At 44.9% G+C, this 26,492-nt stretch overlaps 1 protein-coding gene across 1 annotated transcript in view; it reads left to right on the forward strand.

Annotated features, from left to right (window-relative positions):
* The window catches only part of CALCRL (calcitonin receptor like receptor), a 353,836-nt gene that overhangs the window by 238,746 nt on the left and 88,598 nt on the right, over positions 1-26,492 (forward strand). Inside the window, exon 7 of the mRNA XM_075317814.1 lies at positions 9,254-9,380. Coding sequence (XP_075173929.1) covers positions 9,254-9,380 — 127 coding nt within the window. The remainder of the gene's footprint in view (positions 1-9,253; positions 9,381-26,492) is intronic.

Consider the following 26,492-nt stretch of genomic DNA (forward strand, 5'->3'; position numbering starts at 1 on the left):
AAGGAATGGACATTAGACCAGTGGAAATCTGTGCTTTATCCAACCACCGTGTCTTTGTAGAAAAGGAGAACGGATGGACTCTACATGGCTGGTTCCCACCGTGAAGCATGGAGGAGGAGGTGTGATAGTGTGGGGGTGCTTTGCTGGTGACACTGTTGGGGATTTATTCAAAATTGAAGGCATACAGAACCAGCATGGCTACCACAGCATCTTGCAGCGGCGTGCTATTCCATCCGGTTTGCGTTTAGTTGAACCATCATTTATTTTTCAACAGGACAATGACCCCAAACACACCTCCAAGCTGTGTAAGGGCTATTTCACTAAGAAGGAGAGTGATGGGGTGCTACGCCAGATGACCTGGTCTCCACAGTCACCAGACCTGAACCCAATCAAGATGGTTTGGGGTGAGCTGGACCGCAGAGTGAAGGCAAAAGAGCCAACATGTGCTAAGCATCTCTGGGAACTCCTTCAAGACTGTTGGAAAACCATTCCGGTGACTACTACTTGAAGCTCATCAAGAGAATGCCAAAAGTGTGCAAAGTAGTAATGAAAGCAAAAGGTGGCTACTTTGAAGAACCTAGAATATAAGATATATTTTCAGTTGTTTCACACTTTTTTAAGTATTTCATTCCACATGTTTTAATTCATAGTTCTGATGCCTTCAATGTCAATCTACAATTTTCAGAGTCCTGAAAATAAGGAAAACTCTTTGAATGAGAAGGTGTGTCCAAACTTTTGGTCTGTAGTGTGTGTGTGTGTGTGTGTATGTATGTATGTATGTGTGTGTGTGTGTGTGCGTGTATATATATATTATATATATGTATGTATGTCTATATATATATATATATATATATATATATATATATATATATATATAATATATATATATATATATATATAATATATATTATGTAGATGTATGTATGTATGTATGTGTGTGTATATATATATACATATATATATATATATATATATATATATATATATATACATATACATATATACAGTGCCTACAAGTAGTATTCAACCCCCTGCAGATTTAGCAGGTTTACACATTCGGAATTAACTTGGCATTGTGACATTTGGACTGTAGATCAGCCTGGAAGTGTGAAATGCACTGCAGCAAAAAAGAATGTTATTTCTTTTTTTATTTATTTTTTTTTTTAAATTGTGAAAAGTTTATTCAGAGGGTCATTTATTATTCAACCCGTCAAACCACAAGAATTCTGTCTGGTTCCCCTAAAGTATTAAGAAGTATTTCAGGCACAAAGAACAATGAGCTTCACATGTTTGGATTAATTATCTCTTTTTCCAGCCTTTTCTAACTAATTAAGACCCTCCCCAAACTTGTGAACAGCACTCATACTTGGTCAACATGGGAAAGACAAAGGAGCATTCCAAGGCAATCAGAGATAAGATCGTGGAGGGTCACAAGGCTGGCAAGGGGTACAAAACCCTTTCCAAGGAGTTGGGCCTACCTGTCTCCACTGTTGGGAGCATCATCCGGAAGTGGAAGGCTTATGGAACTACTGTTAGCCTTCCACGGCCTGGACAGCCTTTGAAAGTTTCCACCCGTGCCGAGGCCAGGCTTGTCCGAAGAGTCAAGGCTAACCCAAGGACAACAAGGAAGGAGCTCCGGGAAGATCTCATGGCAGTGAGTATATATATAGATGTAAAATGTACAGTCATCGCCAAAAGTTTTGAGAATGCTACAAATATTAATTTTTTCAAAGTCTACTGCTTACGTTTTTCTAATGGAAATTTGCATATACTCCAGAATGTCATAAAGAGTGATCAGCTTAACAGCAATTACTTGCAAAGTCAATATTGGCTAAGAAAATGAACTTTAACCCCCAAAACACATTTCAACATCATTGCATTCCTACCTTAAAAGGAGCAGCTAACATTGTTTAAGTGATTGTTCCATTAACACAGGTGTGGGTGTTGATGAGGACAGGGCTGGCGATCAATCAGTCATGATTAAGTAAGAATGACACCACTGGACACTTTAAATGGAGGCTGGTGCTTGGTATCATTGTTTCTCTTCAGTTAACCATGGTTATCTCTAAAGAAACACGTGCAGCCATCATTACTCTGCACAAAAATGGCCTAACAGGGAAGAGTATCGCAGCTACAAAGATTGCACCTCAGTCAACAATCTATCGCATCATCAAGAACTTCAAGGAGAGAGCTTCCACTGTTGCCAAAAAGGCTCCTGGGCGCCCAAGAAGGACCAGCAAATGCCAGGACCGTATCTTAAAACTGTTTCAGCTGCGGGATTGGACTACCAGCAGTGCCGAGCTAGCTCAGCAATGGCAGCAGGCTGGTGTGAGTGCTTCTGCACGCAAGGTGAGGCGGAGACTCTTTGAGCAAGGCCTGGTTTCAAGGAGGGCAGCAAAGAAGCCACTTCTCTCCAGAAAAAACATCAGGGACCAACTGATAGTCTGCAAAATGTACAGGGAGTGGACTTCTGAGAACTGGGGTAAAGTCATTTTCTCAGATGAATCCCCTTTTCGATTGTTTGGGACATCTGGAAAAACAGCTTATTAGGAGAAGAAGAGGTGAGCGCTACCACCAGTCTTGTCTCATGCCAACTGTTAAGCATCCTGAAACGATTCATGTGTGGGGTTGCTTCTCAGCCAAGGGAATCGGCTCACTCACAGTCTTGCCTAAAAACACAGCCATGAATAAAGAATGGTACCAGAATGTCCTCCAAGAGCAACTTCTCCCAACTGTCCAAGAGCAGTTTGGTGCCCAACAATGCCTTTTCCAGCATGATGGAGCACCTTGCCATAAAGCAATGGTGATCACTTAATGGCTCATGGAACAAAACATAGAGATTTTGGCTCCATGGCCTGGAAACTCCCCAGATCTTAATCCCATTGAGAACTTGTGGGCAATCATCAAGAGACGGGTGGACAAACAAAAACCAACAAATTCTGGCAAAATGCAAGCATTGCTTATGCAAGAATGGACAGCTATCAGTCAGGATTTGGTCCAGAAGTTGATTGAGAGCATGCCAGGGAGAATTGCAGAGGTCCTGAAGAAGAAGGGTCAACACTGCAAATATTGACTTGCTGCATTAACTCATTCTAACTGTCAATATAACCTTTTGGTACTCATAATATGATTGCAATTATATTTCTGTATGTCATGTAAACATCAGACAAACACAATTAAAAACCAGAGGGCAACAGACAGATCATGTGAAAATATAATTTTGGTGTCATTCTCAAAACTTTTGTCCATGACTGTGTATGTATGTATGTATATATATACATATATATATATATATATATATATATACCGTATTTTTCGCTTTATAAGACGCACTTTTGTAGGGGGTGCGTCTTATAAACCGAATATACAGATTATATACTGCAGGGTCCAGGGGAGGTGGAGGCCGCTCTGGAGCGGTGCTGGGGGGGTTGGTAGAGGCTTGTGAAGCTGCGGGCGGCAGCCTTTGATCTCCTGCACCCACTCATATAATATGCACAGCCGCTGTCCACCACCATGGTGCTGAAACTGCACCGCGGCGATGGGCTGGGGGAGCTGTGCATATTATCTGCCTGTGCTTACCTTTGATCGCACATGCCCCCTCCCCCTGTGTTAGCTATGGCCCCCATGCTGCTGCCCATAGTAAAATAATAAACTCTTTACTCACCTCCTCCAGCGTGTCTGCCCGGTCTCCCTCCTGCTGCTGTGATCTTGCACGCAGAGATATCTCTCTCTGCTGTCCCGATCACATGACTGGCACTAGAACCAGGAAGTAGGAAGTGCAGGAGACACTGGAGGAGCTCAACCCCGAGGAGGGTGACACCAGACAGGACACTGCTGCAGAAGGTAAGGAGTTTATTTTACTAAAAGCAGCAACATGGGGGCGATATCCAACAGTGGGCCTGTGTGCCTGCAAACAGTGGGCCTGTGTGCCTGCAAACAGTGGGCCTGTGTGCCTGCAAACAGTGGGCCTGTGCGCCTGCAAACAGTGGGCCTGTGCGCCTGCAAACAGTGGGCCTGTGCGCCTGCAAACAGTGGGCCTGTGCGCCTGCAAACAGTGGTCCTGTGTGCCTGCAAACAGTGGTCCTGTGGGCCTGCCACAGTGGTCCTGTGGGCCTGCCACAGTGGGCCTGTGCGCCTGGCCACAATGGGCCTGTGGGCCTGGCCACAGTGGGCCTGTGGGCCTGGCCACAGTGGGCCTGTGGGCCTGGCCACAGTGGGCCTGTGGGCCTGGCCACAGTGGGCCTGGCCACAGTGGGCCTGTGGGCCTGCCACAATGGACCTGTGGGCCTGCCACATTGGGCCTGTGGGCCTGCCACAGTGGGCCTGGCCACAGTGGGCCTGTGGGCCTGGCCACAGTGGGCCTGTGGGCCTGCCACAGTGGACCTGTGGGCCTGCCACATTGGGCCTGGCCACAGTGGGCCTGTGGGCCTGCCACAATGGACCTGTGGGCCTGCCACATTGGGCCTGTGGGCCTGCCACAGTGGGCCTGTGGGCCTGCCACAGTGGACCTGTGGGCCTGGCCACAGTGGGCCTGGCCACAGTGGGCCTGTGGGCCTGCCACAATGGACCTGTGGGCCTGCCACATTGGGCCTGTGGGCCTGCCACAGTGGGCCTGGCCACAGTGGGCCTGTGGGCCTGGCCACAGTGGGCCTGTGGGCCTGCCACAGTGGACCTGTGGGCCTGCCACATTGGGCCTGTGGGCCTGCCACAGTGGGCCTGGCCACAGTGGGCCTGCGGACCTGGCCACTGTGGGCCTGTGGGCCTGCCACAGTGGGCCTTACTGGGGGACGTGTTCAATATAAGGTGGCCATATCCAGATTAAGGTGGCTAATTTTAGGATGAGGGGGCTATGAGGGACATATACCCTATATTATTTGTTAGACGGACACTGGCATTATAAGACGGACCCCATTTATTAAAAAATTCTCTATTCCTTCACCAAATTTGGGGGTGCGTCTTAAAATCAGGTGCGTCTTATAAAGCGAAAAATACGCTTTTATATATATATATATATATATATATATATATATATATATATATAGATAGATAGATAGATAGATAGATAGATAGATAGATATATGTAGATATACACCCAGGTTGAGGCCTGTCAGCCAAGCAGAGGCGGGTACTGAGCGGTCTTGACTAATCCTAGTTACCTTGTTCCCAGATCCATGTTAAAAGTAGGTTTTCTTGGATATAGTAATGACGGACCTGTCTCTGATACTCGCTGCTGGGGTTCGGGCAGCAGATATCACATAAGGCTGGGGCCACACTGGGACTACTGCGATCCACTTGCATGACACTCGGCTCGTGCTGGCAGTACAGCAGAGCCAAGTGTCATGCGTGTGTCCTTGCAACTGAGGTCCGTTCGTGCGAGCAGACCTCAGCTGCGGGGGGCGGGCCGGCACTCAGGAGGGGAGGGAGGGATTTATCTCTCTCTCTCCTGCATAGCCGGCTATTGCCATTCTCGCACTGCACTAGCGGTACACCGGTGTACCGCGAGTGCAGTGCGATTTTTCTCTCGCCCCATTCACTTGAATGGGTGCGAGAGAAAGAGTCTCGGCTTACAATCGCAGCATGCTGCGATTGTCTTCTCAGTCCGATTAGGGCTGAGAAAATAATCGCTCATGTGTGCTGACACACAGGCTAGAATTGGTCCGAGTGGAATGCGATGTTTTATCGCACTCCACTCGCACTGTTTTTCTCGCCGTGTGGCTTAGGCCTAACTGCTTCCCTTTCACTGTTATTTTTATTTAGAACAAAGGAGTTTTACAATAAAAGAAGTGAAATTGTAAACAGACTGAAATGGCCATTACAGTAGATCAAAACGAGGCTAAATGGACCATTGCAGCTAACAATAAACAGGTGAAATATGAGAGAATTTCACAGTAAGGCTGGGGCCACACGGGCACTACTGCGATCCACTTGCATGATACTCGGCTCGTGCTGGCAGTACAGCAGAGCCGAGTGTCATGCCTGTGTCCTTGCAACTGAGGTCCGTTCGTGCGAGCAGACCTCAGCTGCGGGGGGCGGGCCGGCACTCAGGAGGGGAGGGAGGGATTTCACCAGTGTACCGCGAGTGCAGTGCGATTTTTCTCTCGCCCCATTCACTTGAATGGGTGCGAGAGAAAGAGACTCAGCTTACAATCGCAGCATGCTGCGATTGTTTTCTCAGTCCGATTAGGGCTGAGAAAATAATCGCCCATGTGTGCTGACACACAGGCTAGAATTGGTCCGAGGGGAATGCGATGTTTTATCGCACTCCACTCGCAACGATTTTCTCGCCGTGTGGCTTAGCCCTATAGAGGAGTGCTTTACTCCACCAAAACTGTAAGAAAGAAAAATGATCTCAGACTGGAAAGACGGAAACGTGAGAAAAAAAGAGAGGAGGAGAGAAAAAGATACCTACGGAATGGATTAAAGGCCAATAGTAAATACCTAGCAAGAGGTATAAAGGTGTGCCTAGAGGAGAAATAAATGCCAGTCAAGGAGAATCTAACAAGGTGACCATCTAACAGAAAACATGGTTTTCACTTCCTCAGAAAAAAAAAATAATAATGGTTGTATTGATGCTTTTGCAATCAATAGCTTAGTGCCCAAATATGTAAGAAATCACAGTGCATGTTTTCAGGGCGCTCCATTGATCACCTTGCATAGTGGTAATTTCCAAGGGTCTCTTTTTCTGTTTATAGATGTCACCAGAATTTTGCTGCCCAATCTGAGAGCAGCAATAATTTGGTGCAGAAACCTTGATTCTAATTATGAGTCACTTATTGGGCTTTGTGCAGTAGTTTTGATACTCTGCTTTTTATTTATTTTACTTGCATATATAGCGCCATTACTTACCACAGTGCTTTACAGACATTATCATTACTGTGTCCAATGGGGCTCACAATATAAATTCTGCATCAGTATGTTTTGGAGTGTGGGAGGAAACCAGGGAACAGAGGAAGCACATGCAAGCACAAGGAGAATATACAAACTCTTTGAAGAAATTGTACTTTGTCTAAGGGTACCGTCGTACCAGCGATTCCGACCACGATATGAACTGGTACGCTAGTAACCAAGGTAAATATTGGGTAACCAAGCAAAGCGCTTCGCTTAGTTACCCGATGTGTACCTTGGTTACCAGCGTCCGCAGCTTCCAGATGCCGGCTCCCTGCGCATTCAGATCGTTGCTCTCTCGCTGTCAAACACATTGATGTGTGCTTCACAGCGGGAGAGCAACGAGCAAAAAATGAACCAACACTGTGTGCAACGATCAACGATTTCACAGCAGGGGCCAGGTCGCTGCTTAGTGTCACACACAGCGAGATCGCTGATGAGGTCACTGGTACGTTACAAAACCTGTGACTCAGCAGCGATCTCGCTAGCGATCTTGCTATGTGAGAAGTACCTCTTAGTAGGATTTGAACCAAGGACCCCAGTGCTGCAAGGCCAGTGTTCTGCTTATCTACTGCAGCTCTCCCCAGTCCTCTCAAAAATGAACTTATGCTCTGTAGTTCTCAGTATTCACAAGCTAAGCTCTATTCACCCATGCTCCCTACTATAGATGGGCAGCTTTCTGCCTATTCACGGTTTCTATTTTATGCTGCCCTCAGATTTGGAAGCATAAATCTGAAGACCGATTCCCATCTAGAGGTGCAGGAACTCACCAGGGTATGGGCAACTTCAAAAGTAAGGTGATTGATTCAAAGACATTGAATGAGCAATGCTGTCGGGGGCCTAGTTTAACTAAATAATTACCCTGTATTAGGTCTCAAGAATAAGTGCTTTGCAAAAACTCCTGACTCTGTAAACTGCCAACCTGAGTCACGTGGATGAGAACCTAAGTCTATTTCCCATTTACAAATCTTGCTAAAGTACAGAATGGAGAATAAAGCAAATGGAAGTCAGTTTAAGACTATTCTGGACTGTTCTGGAGGCATTCGGGTGGCATATGCAGAATATCAATGGTCTTAAAGATAGGACATCATTTACATTCTTTCGAAAAGGAGAAAAAAAGTGATGTACAGCATTGCGCAGTTAAGTTGAATCTTTAGCTTTCACAAATTCAAATAAGCCTTTACAACCAGCCTGCTCCAAAATGAATAATCTGAACTTTTCAGCCTCTCTTTGAAACCAGAAATGAATTCACAACCGTATAAAAGTAGCAGTATACTCTCTAAGCAAGGAATTCCACTAAGGCAACTAGGCAAGGTATGGATCTGTGGGGATACTACTACAAGGAATCCCAACAATTTGACTTATTAAATATATTGGCCATACAGAACTCTTAAAGGGGTATTTCAAGTAATAAGAATGTAATCCCAGTCACATAATTCAAACAGCAACTTGTACTTGTCACTTGTCGGGATGGGTTGCAGGCTAAAGAAAAACAGATCCTGAAACCTGTGTTTCAACAGAGAATATGTATCATAAATACACATACGTCCAGGAGTTGAGAAGGGAGGGAATACCAGAAGAAATACATTTTCTCCTCCACTGCAGTATACCTCGGTGCACAGTCAGTCAGCTAAGGATTATATTGATTTTCTTCTCCTGTCGCAGACCTCCTTGGTTAACAGAGCTATGTGTTCTTAAGATAGAGCACCTCTGTCAGTTGAGACATAGGTCTCAGGAGCATAGTTTCTTCTGACATCAGCTCATCCTAACATATGATTAGGATGGCCTGTCGTTTGAATTATGTGATGAGGGCCATTTTATCACATTGCTGGAGAACCTATTTAAGCTCCTTTTGAGAGTCCTGTATTACTAATCATCATTATGATGTGTCTGATAAAACTTCAAAGTGCAGCCCATCCATTGTTGTAAGCAACTAGGGTCCTAGCAAACAGAATGGCAACCATTTTCCATATACCCTATTAGGACATATGGACATCATAGAAGTGATCTCCTGAGTACGGGTTTTATTATCCACAGCCGAGAGGGCATCTGCAAAGAGCAGGTTGATGCCATTCTATAGGGCTTTATTGAACCACGAGTTATATAGTAGTACATTAGTTTGTAGTTGAAGCTGCATGAAAAGTGATGATATTCTTCTATCCCAATGGCCTTTATTTAAAAAAAGGGTTGAACAATTTGGGTATCCCCATTTGTACTATTTATGCACCATATTAGTCACATTTTTATATTGTTGGTAACAATAGTATTGCTTTATTTCCTATATTTATGTGTACAATGTATTTCAGAATTAGATTAGATCTTGGTTTAGTATGATATTGTAGCTTAATTTTATTTCTTTCCGCTTTAGAAATTTAAGCTGCCAGAGAATTACACTTCACAAGAATCTTTTTCTGTCCTTTGTCTGCAATTCGGTTGTCACGATAATTTCATTAACAGCTGTGGCAAACAACCAGTCATTGGTGGCTACCAACCCAGTAAGTCAAGCAAAAACTGTGTAATTAAAATATTATTTTGTCTTCTATGTTACAATGCCAATAACAGACAGAAAGGTGACAAGCGCATATAAGGTGACTCTGTGGGGTGCAAGCGTTGGGAAGCGAGATGTTGACTTATCTGATGTAATCAGCTGCTGCAGTCACCCCAGCAGCTAGAAGAATCCCCTCTGTGTAGGAATGGATATAGGACAGAGGATAGGCATTTAGAGATGACAGCGCTTCAAGGTAACTTTATTACTTGTCTGATTTACACCACACCTTTTTCAAATAAAAATACATATGTGTATTTTGATTTGTAAAAGAATTTGGCTCAAACTAGAAAGGCATAATAAAGCTACTTCATACTACCTTGGAATGTGGAAACTTGATCTCCTAAATCAGTGCGGTCATCTCAAAATGCCTATCCTCTGTCCTGTATTCACAATGCCAATAATGCTACTTAACTGCAAAGGAAATGATTTTTTACAGTAAATATTTGTCATGTTTTAGGAGTTAAATGATAAAGAAATTGGTACCTACAGCCACATCATTTGTGGAGCTATGTAGGGGATATGCAACTATGTACAAGTATACATATACATAGCGGATGAAATAAGTATGGAACACAGCAACAATTTTCTAAATAAATATTTTTCTAAAGGTGCTATTGACATGAATTTCTCACCAGATGTTAGTAACAACCAAAGAAATGAAGCAATAGATATCCATAAATTTTAAGTTCTGTGTAATAATGAGAAATGAAACAGGGAAAATGTATTGACCACGCTTACTGAAATTTCTTTAATACTTCGCACAAAAGCCTTTATTGGTGATGACCGTTTTAAGACACCTCCTGTATGAAGAAACTAGTTGTGTGCATTGCTCAGGTGTGATTTTCTTCCATTCTTCCACACAAACACTCTTCAAATCCTGAAGGTTTCGTGGACTCCTGCTATGAACTCTGAACTTTAGTTCTTTCCATAAACTTTCTGTTGGATTGAGGTCAGGTGATTGGCTGGGCCATTCAGCAACTTTATTTTCTTTCTCTGAAACTAGTTGAGTTTCTTTAGTTGTGTGTTTGGGATGATTGTCTTCCTGAAATGTCCACCCCTGTTTCATCTTGGTAGAATGCAGCAGATTGTTATCAAGATTACATTTGTCCATACATCCTTCATTTGAGTGTATGAAGTTTGACAGTGCTGTATGCTCAAAAACAGTCCCACACCATGATGATCCCACCTCCAAACTTCACTTCACTGATATGGTGTTTTAGGAGAGTCTGGTCTCATTTGACTATAGTTTGGTCTCTTCTCACTATACTCTAATCTCCTAGTTTCTCACAGGCTTAACTACATGTTGTTGAGCAAAAACTGAACGCTGGTGAACATGCTTTCTGTTCAGCAATGGTGTCTAGCATGGTGAGCGTTCATAGAGACCATGGAGGTTAAGTGAATTTCTTATTGCTTTCTTTTTTTTATATATATATATATATATATATATATATATATATATATATATATATATATATATATATATATATACATACTGATAAACCAAAGGGTAATAATGTTTTGAACTTTTGATTTCAGGTTCCATACATAAATTTGACTTGCCACAATTGCCATATGATTTGTTATGCAGATTTTTGTCATTTTACTGCATTTGTTACGGTTTTCTTCCTGGTGGTGGAAAAATATTTTTCTTTCTGTAATTCTGTATGCTACAACGTAGAACCTGTTCTCACATTTCTAATAGCTCAGTGTGTTATTAGGTTGATTCCCAAATGAAAGAGCACTGGTTCGAATCGAGGAGCAGCCATAAAGAGTTCCCAAGAAAAGAAAAACCGCATCATCCAGTTCATCAATAGTGGTCTCTTGGTCAACAAAATTGCAAAACTACATCATATGAGTGCCATGACAATTAGAAGAATACGAAATTTAGTCCATCCATCTAGTCAAAAGCCAAGAGGTGAACGTGGAGGCAAAATATCGGCGTCAACAAGTATTAAGGGGGCTTTACACGCTGCAACATCGCTAATGCAGAGTCGTTGGGGTCACGGAATTTGTGACGCACATCCGGCCGCATTAGCGATGTTGCTGCATGTGACACCGATGAGCGATTTTGCATCGTTGCAAAAACGTGCAAAATCGCTCACCGGTGACATGGGGGTCCATTCTCGATTATCGTTACTGCAGCAGTAACGATGTAGTTCGTCGCTCCTGCGGCAGCACACATCGCTATGTGTGAAGCCGCAGGAACAAGGAACCTCTCCTTACCTGCGTCCCGGCCGCTATGAGGAAGGAAGGAGGTGGGCGGGATGTTCCGGCCACTCATCTCCGCCCCTCCGCTTCTATTGGGCGGCCGCTCAGTGACGTCGCTGTGACGCCGCACGGACCGCCCCCTTAGAAAGGAGGCGGTTCGCCGGTCACAGCGACGTCGCCGGGCAGGTAAGTATGTGTGACGGGTCTGCGCGATGTTGTGCGGCACGGGCAGCGATTTGCCCGTGTCGCACAACAGATGGGGGCGGGTACCCACGCTAGCGATATCGGGACCGATATCGCAGCGTGTAAAGTAGCCTTTAGTCAACAAGGTCTATCAGTTCTGATGCAACAAACACAGCAGTAGAGGTGGCTTGTATGCTTCATAATATGGAGATCACAGATATCCATGCAAGCATTGTCCAATGCATGTTACACAAGTTTGGAATGGTGGCCCCAAAAAAGGTGAAGAAGCCTCATCTTTAATGTCATCATAGGTAGCGTCGGTTCGAGTTTGCAAACAAGACTCAATTTACTAATTAGATGACTTATGCAGCTGGTCACTTAGGATTTTATTTAGATTTAGGGGTATCAGACTGCAGGGGGCTGAATACAAATGCAAATCACAATTATCAGCTTTATATTTTTAAAATATTTAGAAAAACATGTCATTTACACTTCACAAACATTTTCTACTTTGTGTTGGAATATCACAGAAAATCCCAATAAAATACACGTAAGTTGGTGGGTGTAAGGCTATGTTCACACATTGCATCTTTTACTGCATTTTTGGTCACAAAATGATTGCATTTCCTTCCCCCAGCAAAGTCTATGAGATTTCTATTTTGCTGTCCGCACAGTGCATGTTTTTTTGGCTGCATCTTGGCTGCATTTTTGAAGAAGCAGCCAAGATGCAGCATGTCAATTCCTTTTGCGTTTTGTCCCTGGCAGATAAAACCCCCACTGCCTCGGGGTCTGCGGGGGATTGATCCCTGGTATGTGGCTAGATGCCGGTTCCCATAAAGTCTATGGGGACCGGAATCTTGCACAAAGGGGTAGCATCAAGCGCTTCATATTTACAAAATCACCAGCACGGCTTGCACACTACTTCCGCGGTTGGTCATTCACTTCCCGGGTATGTTCCTTACCTTCATTGAATGTGCACTGCTTCCCCCGCCCACCGGTGGCTGTGATTGGTTGCAGTTAGACAAGCCTCCACTCTGACAGCGTGTTTGACTACAACCAATCACAGACGCTGGTGGGCGGGTCTATAATGTACTGTAAAATAAATAAATTAAAAAAATTGGTGTAGGATCCCCTCATATTATGATACCAGGGGGGCATGTCCTGGCTATGGAGGAGTGAGGATGTGTTTGTCTCAGCTCCTGCCACCGGACTACACTACTGACAATTAAACTAGCCCAAGAGCCTGGAAGAAAAGGATATGCAGCGGAGGAGAAGGGAGAGCTCCCAGGGGCCCAGCAGCAGAGCGTCACGGACAGAGGAGAAGGTAATCAGAGGCTTCCTTACCGGGCCGAAGCAGAAGACAGCACCGCAGACATCTTCCAAGATGGAGAGGCAGGGGAAGCCCCAGCAGCAGCAGAGACAGAGGGAGGAAACCACCCGGGCTGCGGAGGAGAGGCAGCTGATAACCCCAGACAGCCAGAGTGCAAGGTCTCAGGTACAGGGGAGCCCTGGAGCAGGGAGCATGGGTACAACCCCCACCATTGCTGATTGCAGACCTGCAGTGGGGAGGCCTCCGGAGGGGGGAGAGGTGTCCTTACCCCTGTCACAGAAGGAGGACAATAATGAATCTCAAGCAGAGGCTATTAATGCTGCAAATGGGGAACAGGGCCCTGCTAGTGGAAATCTCCTATCTTCAGTGAGACACAGCCTGAGTCAAAGTGTGTATGATATGGAAATGCAAGCAGAGTTAGAGCCTGCCACAAGTACAATAAGATCACATGAACCAGGAGTGCTGACAGAACTTAATGAAATCCGGGCACACATCTCTTCTATGCCCACCAGAGAAGATATGGAGACATATATAGCAAGGCTGTAACAGGCATACCGCACAGAGCTGTCGGCCCTGAGGGGGGAGGTGGAAAGAGTGGACACTCAGAACCAAATACAGGCGGCTAAAATACAGAATATAGAAGACACCATTCAGGCACAAGGGGCCATTTTGGATCAACACTCCCGCCAAATACAATATATGGTGGAAGCAATGGACGATGCTGAAAACAGGGGTCGGAGAAACAATCTAAGGCTATGTTCACACACTGCGTTTTTTACCTGCGTTTTTGGTCCGTTTTTGCTGCAGAAATTTCTTGAGATATTCTTGTAACCTTTTTGCAGACATTCCCCAGCAAAACCTATGGGAAAAAAATTAGCTGTGCACACACTGCGTTTTTTTCTTAAGAAAATTCTTTCAGTAGATTTTCTTAAGAAAAAGAATGAGCATGTCACTTCTTTTCTGCAGCTAACTACGTTAGTTACTATAGATAATGACACAATAACGCAGGGAGCAACCAGCGGTAAAAACGCACCAAAAACGCACCGAAAACACGGCAAAAACGCAGGTGCGTTTTTGGTGCGTTTTTTAACGCAGGTGCACTATCCTTCACTCTTAAGGAATTTCTTAAGAAATTTTCTTAAGAAAAATCATTTTTCTAGTGTGAACATAGCCTAAGGGTCCGGGGTTTACCAGAGTCTGTTGAACCTAAGGATCTCCAGAGAGCCCTCCAAGTGATGTTTAATGAGATCCTGGGTGAACCATCAAGCCAACCCCTGGAGCTAGATAGAGTGCATAGAGCGCTTGGCCCTAGACCTACATAGAATGACAGACCTCGAGATGTGATTTGCAGGGTCCACTGTTATGTCCTTAAAGAGGCCATCCTGTGTAAGCTGCGCAGTGGAGTTTCACCAGCATACGAGCCGAGCCAAGTCCAGATTCTGCAGGACCTATCCCGTTTCACTTTGCAAAGGAGGAGAGCACTAAAACCTCTCCTGGACATGCGCCGTTCGTATGAGTTTCAATACAGCTGGGGATTTCCCTTCCGCCTGCAGGTCCGACACGCGGGAAGAATGCATGTTCTTAGGAACCCGACTGATATACCATCGTTTGCTGCAGCTCTGGATATTCCGTTGGTGCCTATAGAGGAATGGCCGGTGTTTCCAATGGGGGAGGGGGTGCTGCCCCAGATGGTGATCGGATGCGTGGCCCTCGAAGAGAAAGAAGAGGAAGACCAATCTGATGTTTAAGGAGTTATTGGTTTATAAACAAAAATTCATTGGGTTGTTTCTCAATAGAATGTACCTCCCAGTTTTGCCATCGTTTTTTTTTTGCCAGGGGGGATTAAGTCTTTCTAATTATGAGGGAGGGGGGTTCCCTCCCGCCTTCCTGGAAGGGGGGGCACCCCTTGACGGTGTATAACACAATATTCTCTCTAGACCTTGTGTCCCCACATTATATAGGGCTCTGGCTGACAAACTAAGTTGAATAATTGCTTATTGTTCGTGCGGGGCAGAGGGCTCCTTTTGTAGAAAGTTCCCTCCCTGATTGGGATAACACCCCATAAAGGAGTGGCGTAGTCTCACCATCCCTAGGTTAGACAGTTTGGTATTCTCTTATACCTATACAGTTACTTTTAGTCTTTTTAGACCCGACGTTAGGGTCTTGTTGTGACCTTGCAGGCGGGAAGCACTCTGACCTCCTTGCCTGTGGTTTCTACTGCTTTGTTGGTAGTTTCTTTTGTATTCTCGACCTTTTTACCTCTTCTCTTTTATTTCCTCTTCTCTTTCCCTGCTCTTCCTATCCTACTTGCCTGCACATCTCTCTCTCTCTCTCCCTAATCCCCGAACCTATCCCTAGAGTCCCCACCGTTCCTCAGCATTGGAATGACTCAGATTAATTGGGGTTCACTAAATGTGAGGGGACTTAATGTCCCGCAAAAATGCTCCCAGATATTTTTTGACATGCACAAAAAAAGAGTCCATATACTATTGATCCCAGAAACACATTTTAAAACGGGGGTGACCCGTTTTAAAATGTGTTTCTTGGATCAATAGTATATGGACTCTTTTTTTGTGCATGTCAAAAAATATCTGGGAGCATTTTTAGAGACAGATATTACACTAACTGGGTCCACAGTTCCAACCCAGAGTCAAAATCCAAGGGAGTGTCCATAGGCATCCATAAGTCCCTGGTACACACAGTTCTAGATACACGGGTGGACACGGAGGGAAGATTTATATTCCTGAAAATTAATGTTAACTCATCCATTTTTACCATTGTCAATTGGTATCTACCGAATAGTGACCCGGCGACGACCTGCTCCTCTCTCTTGTCATCACTGGATGAATTCGCAGAAGGGACCGTGATCGTGGGCGGTGATTTAAACTTCACTTTGGACATAACATCGGGACATAACTTTCTCTCAATAAGGAAACTAACGAAGGTTAAACGTTGTATACAGGAACTCAGATTAGTGGATGCATGGAAAACACTACACCCAGTAGACCGTGACTACACATATTTTTCCCCGTCTCACTCTTCGTACAGCCACATAGACCTATTCCTTGTAAATCAGAAGGCCCTGACATGGCAGATACAGGCCTCTATAGGCAGTATCTCTTGGTCAGATCATGCCCCCATATTTTTGAGCCTCACTATCCCGGACGGGCCTGGGAGGCCGTGGTCTTGGCGGTTGAATGATAGTCTGCTGAGGGACCAGGGATGCTTGAAAGACCTGCAGAACACAATAGATGAATTCTTGGAGATACACTCAGGAGACACTACTACCCTACCTGATCAATGGGAGACACTCAAGTGTGTGTTGAGAGGGATTCTGATCAAACATGGGGCTAGGATCAAGAGGGAGAGAGGCCAAACCATTCTGTCTCTACTTCAGAATATTTCAGACCTAGAGAAGATCCATAAGCCGACATTATCCCCGGTGACACTGACAGAGCTAGTTAAAAACAGAGAGGAGCTTAAATACAATCTGGACCGACAATACGAGCGCCACAGGAATAGACTAAAAAGTTTTATGTATGAATATGCGGACAAATGTGGCAGACCACTAGCTAGGTTATTACATCCGAGGGGGGACCCCAGTCACAGCCCTAAGATCAAAAAATCGGACGACCTTTTGACTCAGAACCCAATCCACATAGCGGAGCAGTTTCAAAAATATTATAGTTACCTTTACGACATAAGGGACAAATTTGGGGATATGCCACAAGAAGCTTTGGAGACTAAAATAAATGATTACATACTTAAAATAGCCCTGCCGACTATACCCAATACTGAGGTTGAAAACCTAGAAGCAGACTTTACAGAGACAGAAGTGGCATCTATTATCAGGGATTCTCCCTCAGGCAAAAGCCCAGGTCCGGACGGGTTTACCCCTAAGTTCTATAAAATTTTTCAGACTCAGTTATCCCCGTTCATGACCAAAGTATTTAACTCCATAATCTGAAAACTCCCAGTAGGTAGCACAGTCTCTTGAAGCACACATATGTGTTATCCCCAAACCGGGAAAGGACCACTTGCTGGTTACAAATTACAGACCTATCTCACTGATTAATTTAGATTTGAAATTTTTCTCTAAAGCACTTGCCAACAGACTTGCCCCGTCCCTGCCTGGGATAATACATACGGACCAGGTGGGATTCGTAAAAGGCCGGGAGGCACGGGACAACACCAACAAATTGTTCCACCTGATGGCTCGGTCGAAGGCTCAGTCTCTCCCCATGTGTTTACTTTCAGTGGACGCGGAGAAGGCCTTCGACCGGGTCAGTTGGAGCATTATGATGGCAACCTTGAGACAGGTGGGTTTGGGTCAGACGTTTTTGGGTAGAATTGCGTCCCTGTATACGAGACCCTCAGCAAAAGTCAGGACAAATGGGTTTCTATCATCATCCTTTCTGGTCCACAATGGAACGAGACAGGGATATCCACTGTCGCCCCTGTTATACGTCATAGTCATGGAGCACCTTGCGGTCGCCCTGAGAAACAACACAAGCATCCACAGGATAGAGGCGGGTGGGGAGAACCGTAAGTTGGCTCTATTCGCGGATGACCTTCTCATGTTCATTTCCCAACCACACATATCCTTCCCGCCCTTGCTCAAGGAGTTCGAAGAGTTTGGCAACTTAAGCAACTTCAAAGTAAATTTTTCCAAATCAGAAGCCATGAACGTGACTTTATCGGCAGAAGACCTTGCGAGAGTATCACAAAACTTCCCTTTTAAGTGGCAACCGTCAGTTTTAAAATATCTGGGAGTTATGGTACCTAGGGATCCAGCAAAAATTGTACATCACAATTTTTTCCCCTTATTAGAATGGACAATCAGGGACTTAAAGAAATATGACGAAAAGAGATTGACGTGGTTTGGGCGTATAAACGCTATAAAAATGGATGTGTTACCGAGGTTCCTGTTCTTGCTTCAGACAATACCCATACAGCTACCGCTAAGTTACTTCTCCAAGATCCGTACAGCCTTGTCTGGGTTTGTCTGGGGGAACAGGAGACCCCGAACAGGAATTAAAACTCTGACCAGACACAAAAGTGACGGGGGGGTGGGGCTCCCAAATTTTCAGTTATATTACAAGGCAGCTAGCCTAACGAGATTACTGGACTGGATAATTTCATAGGAATTCGAAACAATGGGTGGTGATCAAACAGGATATGCTGGGAACTATGTTACATTTACTCCCATGTTAGAGAAAGAAAGTAGGATCCAGATAGCGAAGGGAATGGAGTTCACACGGACAGCGATGGGGATGTGGGATGGAGAGATAAAAAAGGGATCTCTCTCAGGAGCAGGGCCCACTTACCCCCGTATTTGGTAATAAGAAGTTCCCCCCAGGACTCCACTCCCATAGATTCGGGGGATTTACCCGGGCGGATGATACTCGTTTTGGTCACGTACTCCAGGGACACACCCTACCAACTTATACTTCCATGCAGGCCACAGTGAGAGAGATTTCCTGGATGGAATATATGCAGTTGAAATCTTTCCTCTCGTACCAGGACAGGGAGAGAAGGATGAGGACACCCCCCACTCCATTTGAGAAAGTATTTTTACAGGGGTCTTCACCTGGACATGGCATCTCGCTCATTTATAAAATGCTGAACCAGAGAAATAGGGTGGATAAACCTCACTTTGTCTGTAGGTGGGGAGAGGAACTGGGAGAGGATATTCCAGAGGACGATTGGAGAAGAGCGTATCTGTGGACCCACAAGCTTTCCTTGGCGTGCGCCGCTCAAGAGAAAAGTTATAAAATTCTCACAAGGTGGTACCATTACCCGACTAAATTACATGCTATATTTCCCTCTGTGTCTGATATGTGCTGGAGGTATGGCACAGACACAGGTACAATGCTACACATATGGTGGAGCTGTACTAAGCTGCAACCCTTTTGGGACTCTGTGTTCTACCTGTGCAAAAAGATGAGCGGAGGTGAAATAGAAAAGTCCCCCCAGGTTGCCTTTCTTTTTATGCTCCCCGGAGCTATTAAAACACAAAAAAGGGACATGTTGCGATTTTGCCTGGCGGCTGCCCGTATGATTATCCCACGATTTTGGAAACAGACTAGATGCCCTACGGTGCTGGATTGGTTGGAAGAGATGACAAACCTCCAGAGAATGGAGGAGCTGACAGCAGAACTAAATGGGAGCACAGAAAAATTTACTACAGTTTGGGAACCATGGATTATGTTCATGGAGTCCCCAGAGTTTGTGGAGAGTTTGGCGAGCTTTTTGAACTGAGAAACGGTGGGGAGTCTCATTCCTCCTCCCCCCCTTTTTTTCTTTTCTTTTCTTGCTCTCCCTCCTCTCCCCCCTTCTCTCTAATTTCCTCTTCTTTATGCTTGTATCTTTCCTCTTCTTTCTTTCTTTTTTGAGCATTAATCTGCATTTTTCTAGTTTCATTTTTTATATGAAAAGATTTATCAATAATTCAAAAGACAATAGACATACAATGAGAATGAGTATATTAGGATACGGGAAGTCAAAAGAAGTGGGAATTCTGACCTATAATTTATCAATGGTTATATGGTAATAGCACAAAGATGATTTGAAGAATTCCAAGAAATTTAGTAATGTAATAATTTCTGGATGTTATCCCGGCATTGAGAAAATTATGTTTATGTATTGTAATTGCACAAATGATATGTATGTTGACAACAGTTCTATCGATAAAACAGATTTGAAATATTATGATACCAGCACAAATAAAGCCCAACAGCTGGGGGCTGGTATTCTCAGACTGGGGATACCCATGGTTATTGGGAGCCCTTAGCCTAAAAATATCTGCCAGCAGCCGCCCGGAATTACCGTATCCATTAGATGCGACAGTTTCGGCATTTTATCCAGCTGTTTCCAATTGCCCTGGAGCAGTGGCAATCGGCGTAATAAGGAGTTAATGCCAGATTAGTCATGGCAGGTGTCTATGAGGCACCCCCCATCACTAATCTGTAAGTGAAAGTAAATAAACACAAACACCCAAAAATATCCTTTATTTGAAATAAAAGACAAAAAAGCACAGTTTTTAACCACTTTATTAACCCCCCAAACACCCCTCCAGGTCCGACATAATCTACACGAAGTCCCATGACGCAACACTGCTACATATCTGAAGCTCACAGCGAGCATCATGGAACAAGACTGCCCGCTGTGAGCTCCACGCAGCAAAATGAGCCGTGCGATAAGTGGTGACATCACTCAGGTGATTTCTGGTCACAGATTGAGTCCTCCAGCTGTGACAGCAAATTACATGAGTGACGTCCTGCTGATTGCGCTGCTCTCTTCTGTCACACTGGTGATTTGCTGTCACAGCTGGAGTCCTCCACCTGTGACCTCAAATCAGACCGCGACTGAAGTTTTAACTCACTCAAACTTCAAACCCGAACTTTGGTTTTTTGAAGTCTTGGAAGTTTTGAAAGTCAGTTTCCAAACCCTAACTTTCAACATCGAACCTCAGGTTTGCTTATCTCTACTTGGTATCCCTACAGATCCTGAATTTTACAGCTCGGGTTTGCCTATCACTACTCATTACCTGTATTAATTGCACCTGTTTGAACTAGTTACCTGTATAAAAGACACCTGTCCACACAATCAATCACACTCCAGCCTCTTCACCATGGCCAAGACTAAAACTGTCTAAGGACACCAGGGACAAAATTGTAGACCTGCACAAAGCTGGAATGGGCTACAGGACAAGAGGCAACCAGCTTAGTGAAAAGGCAACAGCTGTTGATGACTGTGAAACTTACTCGGTCTGGGGCTCCATGCCTCTATCTCACCTCAAATCATATATGGTGCCCCCCTTCCAGGATGGGTTGGAGAAGTTCCTCGAAATGGCTCAGAGATATTTAATGGCAATATTCCCCAGATTATATAGGAAGAGAAGACTTGCTGTTTGATACTCTTGTACTGGGGCCAGTGCAGAATGTGCATCGGATTTCAAAAAAATTACTCCAGGAGTCTGTGTCATAGATGCAGGAAGACACCATGACAAGGGCCTCCCATAACAAACATTATTTACGTATGACTATTGTAGTAGTTGTGGACCTCAATTCAATTTTCAGAGGGCCATCAGTTGTTCATCAACAGTCATTGTAAATTGCTATTGAATATGTATCCTCTATCCCAGTCACAATGTGAGACAACCTGTGACAAGGGTCTCCAGTGACAAATACTAGTTTGGTAGGACTACTGTCCTGGTGTGAATGTGCATTGTTTACAAAAATTAGCCCTATGGCCTGAGTCATGGTTAGTGCACGGAGTCACCATCACAAGGGCCTCCAATGACAAATAATAGTTAGGCTGGAGTAGGAGTACTGTCCTGGTTTGTCCACCACCACTGCACAATGTGTTTACAAAAATTAGCCCTATGGCCTGAGTCATGATTGACACAGGGACTCACCGTCACAAGGGCCTCCAATGACATATAGTACTTAGGCTGCAGTAGGATTACTGTCCTGGTTTGTCCACTGCACAATGTGCATAGTGTTTGCAAAAATTATCCCTATGGCCTGAGTCGTGGTTGATGCAGGAAGGAAACGGCTTTATATAGGAAATGGTGGACGTTAACAGCAGTAGTCAAAATCAACATTTTTGAGGAATTTAGTTTGGCTTGCTTTCATCTGGAGGGATTAGAAACTGTGGAGAAATTCAGTCCTTGTTGATTTTAATCAGGGTAAGTCTGTTTGCATTTTCTGTGGAGAGGCTTGTGCGCCTATCAGTGATGATTGCCCCAGCAGAACTGAAAACACGCTCTGACCTCACACTAGTAGCCAAGCAGGCCAGCACCTCCAAGGCGTATAAGGAGAGATCAGGTCAAGTGTTCAGCTTTGACACCCAATAATTAAAGAGAACTGAAGCATCAGAAAGGTCGGAGGTATGGTCACTTAAGTACCCCTTGACCATGTTGTGCAACTTATCCCTCTTTGGCATTGTTACAGGCACAGATAGCCCTTGCTGATGTGCTGGTTTATTGAAAATGGCCCAGTTTGTGCAAATTCCCCTTCCCCACCTCTGTTGGACCTGGTGTTCGTGTGTCTCTCCATTAATCCTTGGTGTCGAAAAGAGCCGGTAGCTCTGCCACCAGCCTTGTCTGAGGGTGATGTTTTCACCAACTAATCTACAATGACCCTCTTGAAGGATTCCATTGTGAAACCCTTTTGTGACTCCAAAAGGAGAGAAGGAAATTCTCCTTGTACTGTGGGTCCAGAAGGGTGGCCAACAAAGTATAGTTGTTGGATAAAATATGTATCATGTGAGGGTCTTGCCACAGACACTTACACATGAACTGTGCCATGTGGGTCAAGCTGCAAACAGGCAAAGGTTTTGTGTCCCCACCAGGAGGAACAATACCCATCGTCTCCTCATGCTGACTCACCTCCTCATCCTCCTGTCGAGCCCATTCATGCTGGACAGACATGAAGCTGGGGTTGAGAGTCCCCTATGTAGCATTGGGAGTCCTCTCAGTAGACCAGAAAAAAACGCTAAAACATAACCTTTATTATATTAGTTAAAATAGTCAATCTCAATCTAAAAGCACTGGAGTAATGTCCATTTGTTACGGTCACTCAACAAGGTCGTGAAGTGTAATAATATGTGAGTAATAATATGTCATGCAATTATTATAGGTATCAATCCCCGGTTATGCAATTAACTATATAATTATAGCTCTTGGGGAGATACATAGAATAGGGGTATTAACCAAAGATATGATAGGCCTGATTGTCCCAGTACTTATCCTGCCAGGACTGGTCTTCACCCGACGCGTTTCCCCCCAGAGTGTTGGGGTTCCCCATAGGGAAACATAACGTGACCCCTTTATCTGAAGAACCATGATGAGATGAGGAGATTGATGGCCTAAAATAAATAGAGACATCTTGAAATATATACATCCCCTGATGAACCCCGACACTCTGGGGGGAAACGCGTCAGGATCAAGAGCAGTCCTGGTAGGATAAGTACTGGGACAATTAGGCCTATCATATCTTTGGTTAATACTACCCCTATTCTATATATCTCCCCAAGAGCTATAATTATATAGTTAATTGCATAACCGGGGATTGATACCTATAATAATTGCATGAGATTTGGGTTATTGGACCATGACCTACGACACATGACTAATAAGCACTCCAGCACAGAGCACCTGGTGGTGGTCTTAGGCCAGGAATAGTGACAGGGACAAATAGGGTTAGCCGCCGAGGAACGGGGGGCACCCAAAACCTTAAGGTGTATCTGACCTCCGTTGCTAGGAAGGGATAAATATCAGGAAATATCAGGTCCCCCTAGCCCACTATCGCTAATTTCCATTAACAACTTACTCGTAACGGGTGGTGCACGCCCCTTGTCCACTGCCCTATTTCAGGGCCTCACATAGTATTACACTTCACGACCTTGTTGAGTGACCGTAACAAATGGACATTACTCCAGTGTTTTTAGATTGAGATTGACCATTTTAAGTAATAAAATAAATGTTATGTTCTAGAGTTTTTTTCTGGTTTATATAGTATACCCTCTTATGATATAGTATTTGATATTGGTTTTGATGAGTCCTCTCGGTAGCACAGAAAAACTAGTCCTCTGCCTCCTCATCATAATCATTACCCAATGTTGCCTCAGAATATTGGCTGGGCTGGGTAGTATCACCCATGGGGAAATATGACTCCATAGCCACATGCTGGGCACTTAAAGCTTCCTCTTTGAGATTATGCAGTGATTGTTTCAACAGACACAGCAGTGGGATAGTTAAACTGATAATAGCCTGATCACAGTTCATGAGCGTGGTGCAGTACTCAAGTTCTCAAGAACCTCACGAATGTCAGCAATCCACACCCACTCGACAGTTATGTGTGGCGCCTGACTCTGTCTGACAGGCATGTTGAAGCTGGTATTTAGCTACTGCCCTCTGCTACTCACTAATCCTCACCAACATATGATATGTAGAATTCCACAGCATGGGCAGGTCACACATGAGTCGGTGACTTGGCAAATTCAAACGCTTTTGCAGCACTGAAAAAGTGTTAGAGGAATAGTGGAAATTTGTTGTACCTTCTCATGTAGGTTCGGCAAGTCAGGGTATGTTTTGAGAAATTTCTGAACAACTAGGTTCAGCATGTGATTCATGCATGGCACGTGCACCAGCTTGCCGACCTTTAAAGCCGCCACCGGGTTACACCTTTTATCGCAAACGACCAGACCGGGTTGGAGGTGCAGCGGGGAGAGCCACTGATCGGTCTGTTCTTTTATACCTTGCCACAGCTCTACTGCAGTTTGTGGTTTTTGACCTAAACAGATCAGCTTCAGCAGATTTTGTTGCCACTTTGCCGATGTGCTGCTGACCAGCTCCCTGTTTTGCAGTGATGGGAAGGGTAATTCAGCAGAGGAGGAGGAGGGGAGACAGGAAGTGGCATATGATGAGGTGGAAACCTGATAGTAGTTTGGCCCGCTATTCTTGGCATGGGTGGGATTTGTGATGTTCCAGTTTGCGAGTTTGTCCCCGCCTCCACCAGGTTCACCCAGTGTACCTAGACAGATATGTATCTTCCCTGTCCACAACAACTTGTCCACGTGTCTATTGTTAGGTGGACCTTCCCGGTTAAGGCGTTGGTCAGAGAATAGCTGAAATTGTTTAACACGTGCTTGTGTAACGCGGAGATGGCACGCCGGGTAAAATAACAGCGGCTGGGAACCCTGTATCGTGGGACAGCCACAGCCAAGAGATCACGGAAACACTTTGTTCCCACAAGCCTAAACGGCAACATCTCCATGGCTAGCAATTTGGCAATGTGCAAGTTTACGTTTTGTGCCTGTGGGTTCATGACTGGGTATTTGCGCTTCCTTTCCAAGATCTCAGGCACGGACAACAGGAAGCTTCGCTGGGACAAGGAAGTGGATGTGGTTGATGTTTGCTGTGTCGGTGTAATCGCAGCCTGTGGACAGGATGTATGCACCTGCTTTCTGGACAGCAGATTGTGAAGGACATAGCATAGGCGACATGGCAGTGTTTTGACCAGTAGACACAAATTTGGTACCCTGGTGTTCTGCCCACCTACTGGGGTGCTTGGCTGCTACGTGGTTCCGCATACTTGTGGTGCTCAGGTTGCCTTTGCTCTGGCATCTTCTCAGCTCTGTATTGCAGAAGAAACCGATTACAATGTTTTTCTCTCAAGGACTTTCAGAAAGAAACTTCCTGACAGCGGCTGAAAGCCCTCTTGCCTTGACTTGGGCCACAGTGGGGGTGCTCTTCGGAACAGTTGACCCAATTCTCACTCTGGGCAAACCACTACCCCTTGGTGCTTGTGTTGGTGCTACATATCCGTATCTGTATCAACATATCTGTGTTGCTGCGCTGGCTATGGATGTCAACTGTCCAAGTCGGATCAGTGGACTCCTCATCGACCACCTCATCTTCCATCTCATCCTCCTTCCCAGTTGTGATTGTAGGCTGACCTGATGGCAGCTGTGTCTCATCATCATCAGCCTTTACCTCTGGAGACAGTAAATCAGGTTCCTCAAAGGGGCTTTTTTCTGGCTGTAGGTCCTCAAATACTTGAGCATCAACGAACGCCACCTCCTCACGTCCCTCTTCAGTGCGTCACGATGAGAGACCAAAGTCAACCAAAGGATACATACAAAACAGATCCTCAGAGTGGCCAAGCTTTGGGTCATATGTTTCCTGTGACTGATGATGGGGGAGAAAGGAGGGCCAGGTTGAGAATTGCATAGGCCAGCCTTCTGTGTATCCACAATAGACTGGATGGTCGTGGAAGATTTGTTGCTGCTTGAGAAATGCGAAGAGGCCTTGTCTGCCATCCAAGACAGAATCTGCTCTCACTCTTCTGGCTTCCACACACATTTACGTTCCAGACAGGGAAATTTGGCAAGTAACATAGTGGATGCATAAAGCTTCTTCTGACCTGACACAGACTCTGTGCCTTGTCACCCACCATTGACAACACCACGCCCACATCCACATCCCTGTCCCTTAACAACTGAATTTTTTGTCATTTTGGATTTTGGTGACATATTTGCAGATGTTGCTGACCCAAGTCAAGCAAACGTTGACCCCCTAAGGGAAACAGGACCGGTGCATTTAGTGTATCAGTCAGCACAAAATACTAGTAGTACTGCTTTGTATTTGGCAAGCCCACTAGCATATTCATGTGGCTGATGTGGACGCCACAAGCCAAGCTGTGATCTGTGACCCCAAAAATAGCGAGGAAAAAGGACCATTGCTTTTCAACAAGAGTTTAACCTCTCCCTCCCTGCACTGTGACCTTGTTCAGTGGTTTCAGCTCTTAAGTTATTAAGAGGCCTAAACAC

Source organism: Anomaloglossus baeobatrachus, chromosome 7 (assembly GCF_048569485.1).
Source record: "Anomaloglossus baeobatrachus isolate aAnoBae1 chromosome 7, aAnoBae1.hap1, whole genome shotgun sequence".
Taxonomy (NCBI): domain Eukaryota; kingdom Metazoa; phylum Chordata; class Amphibia; order Anura; family Aromobatidae; genus Anomaloglossus; species Anomaloglossus baeobatrachus.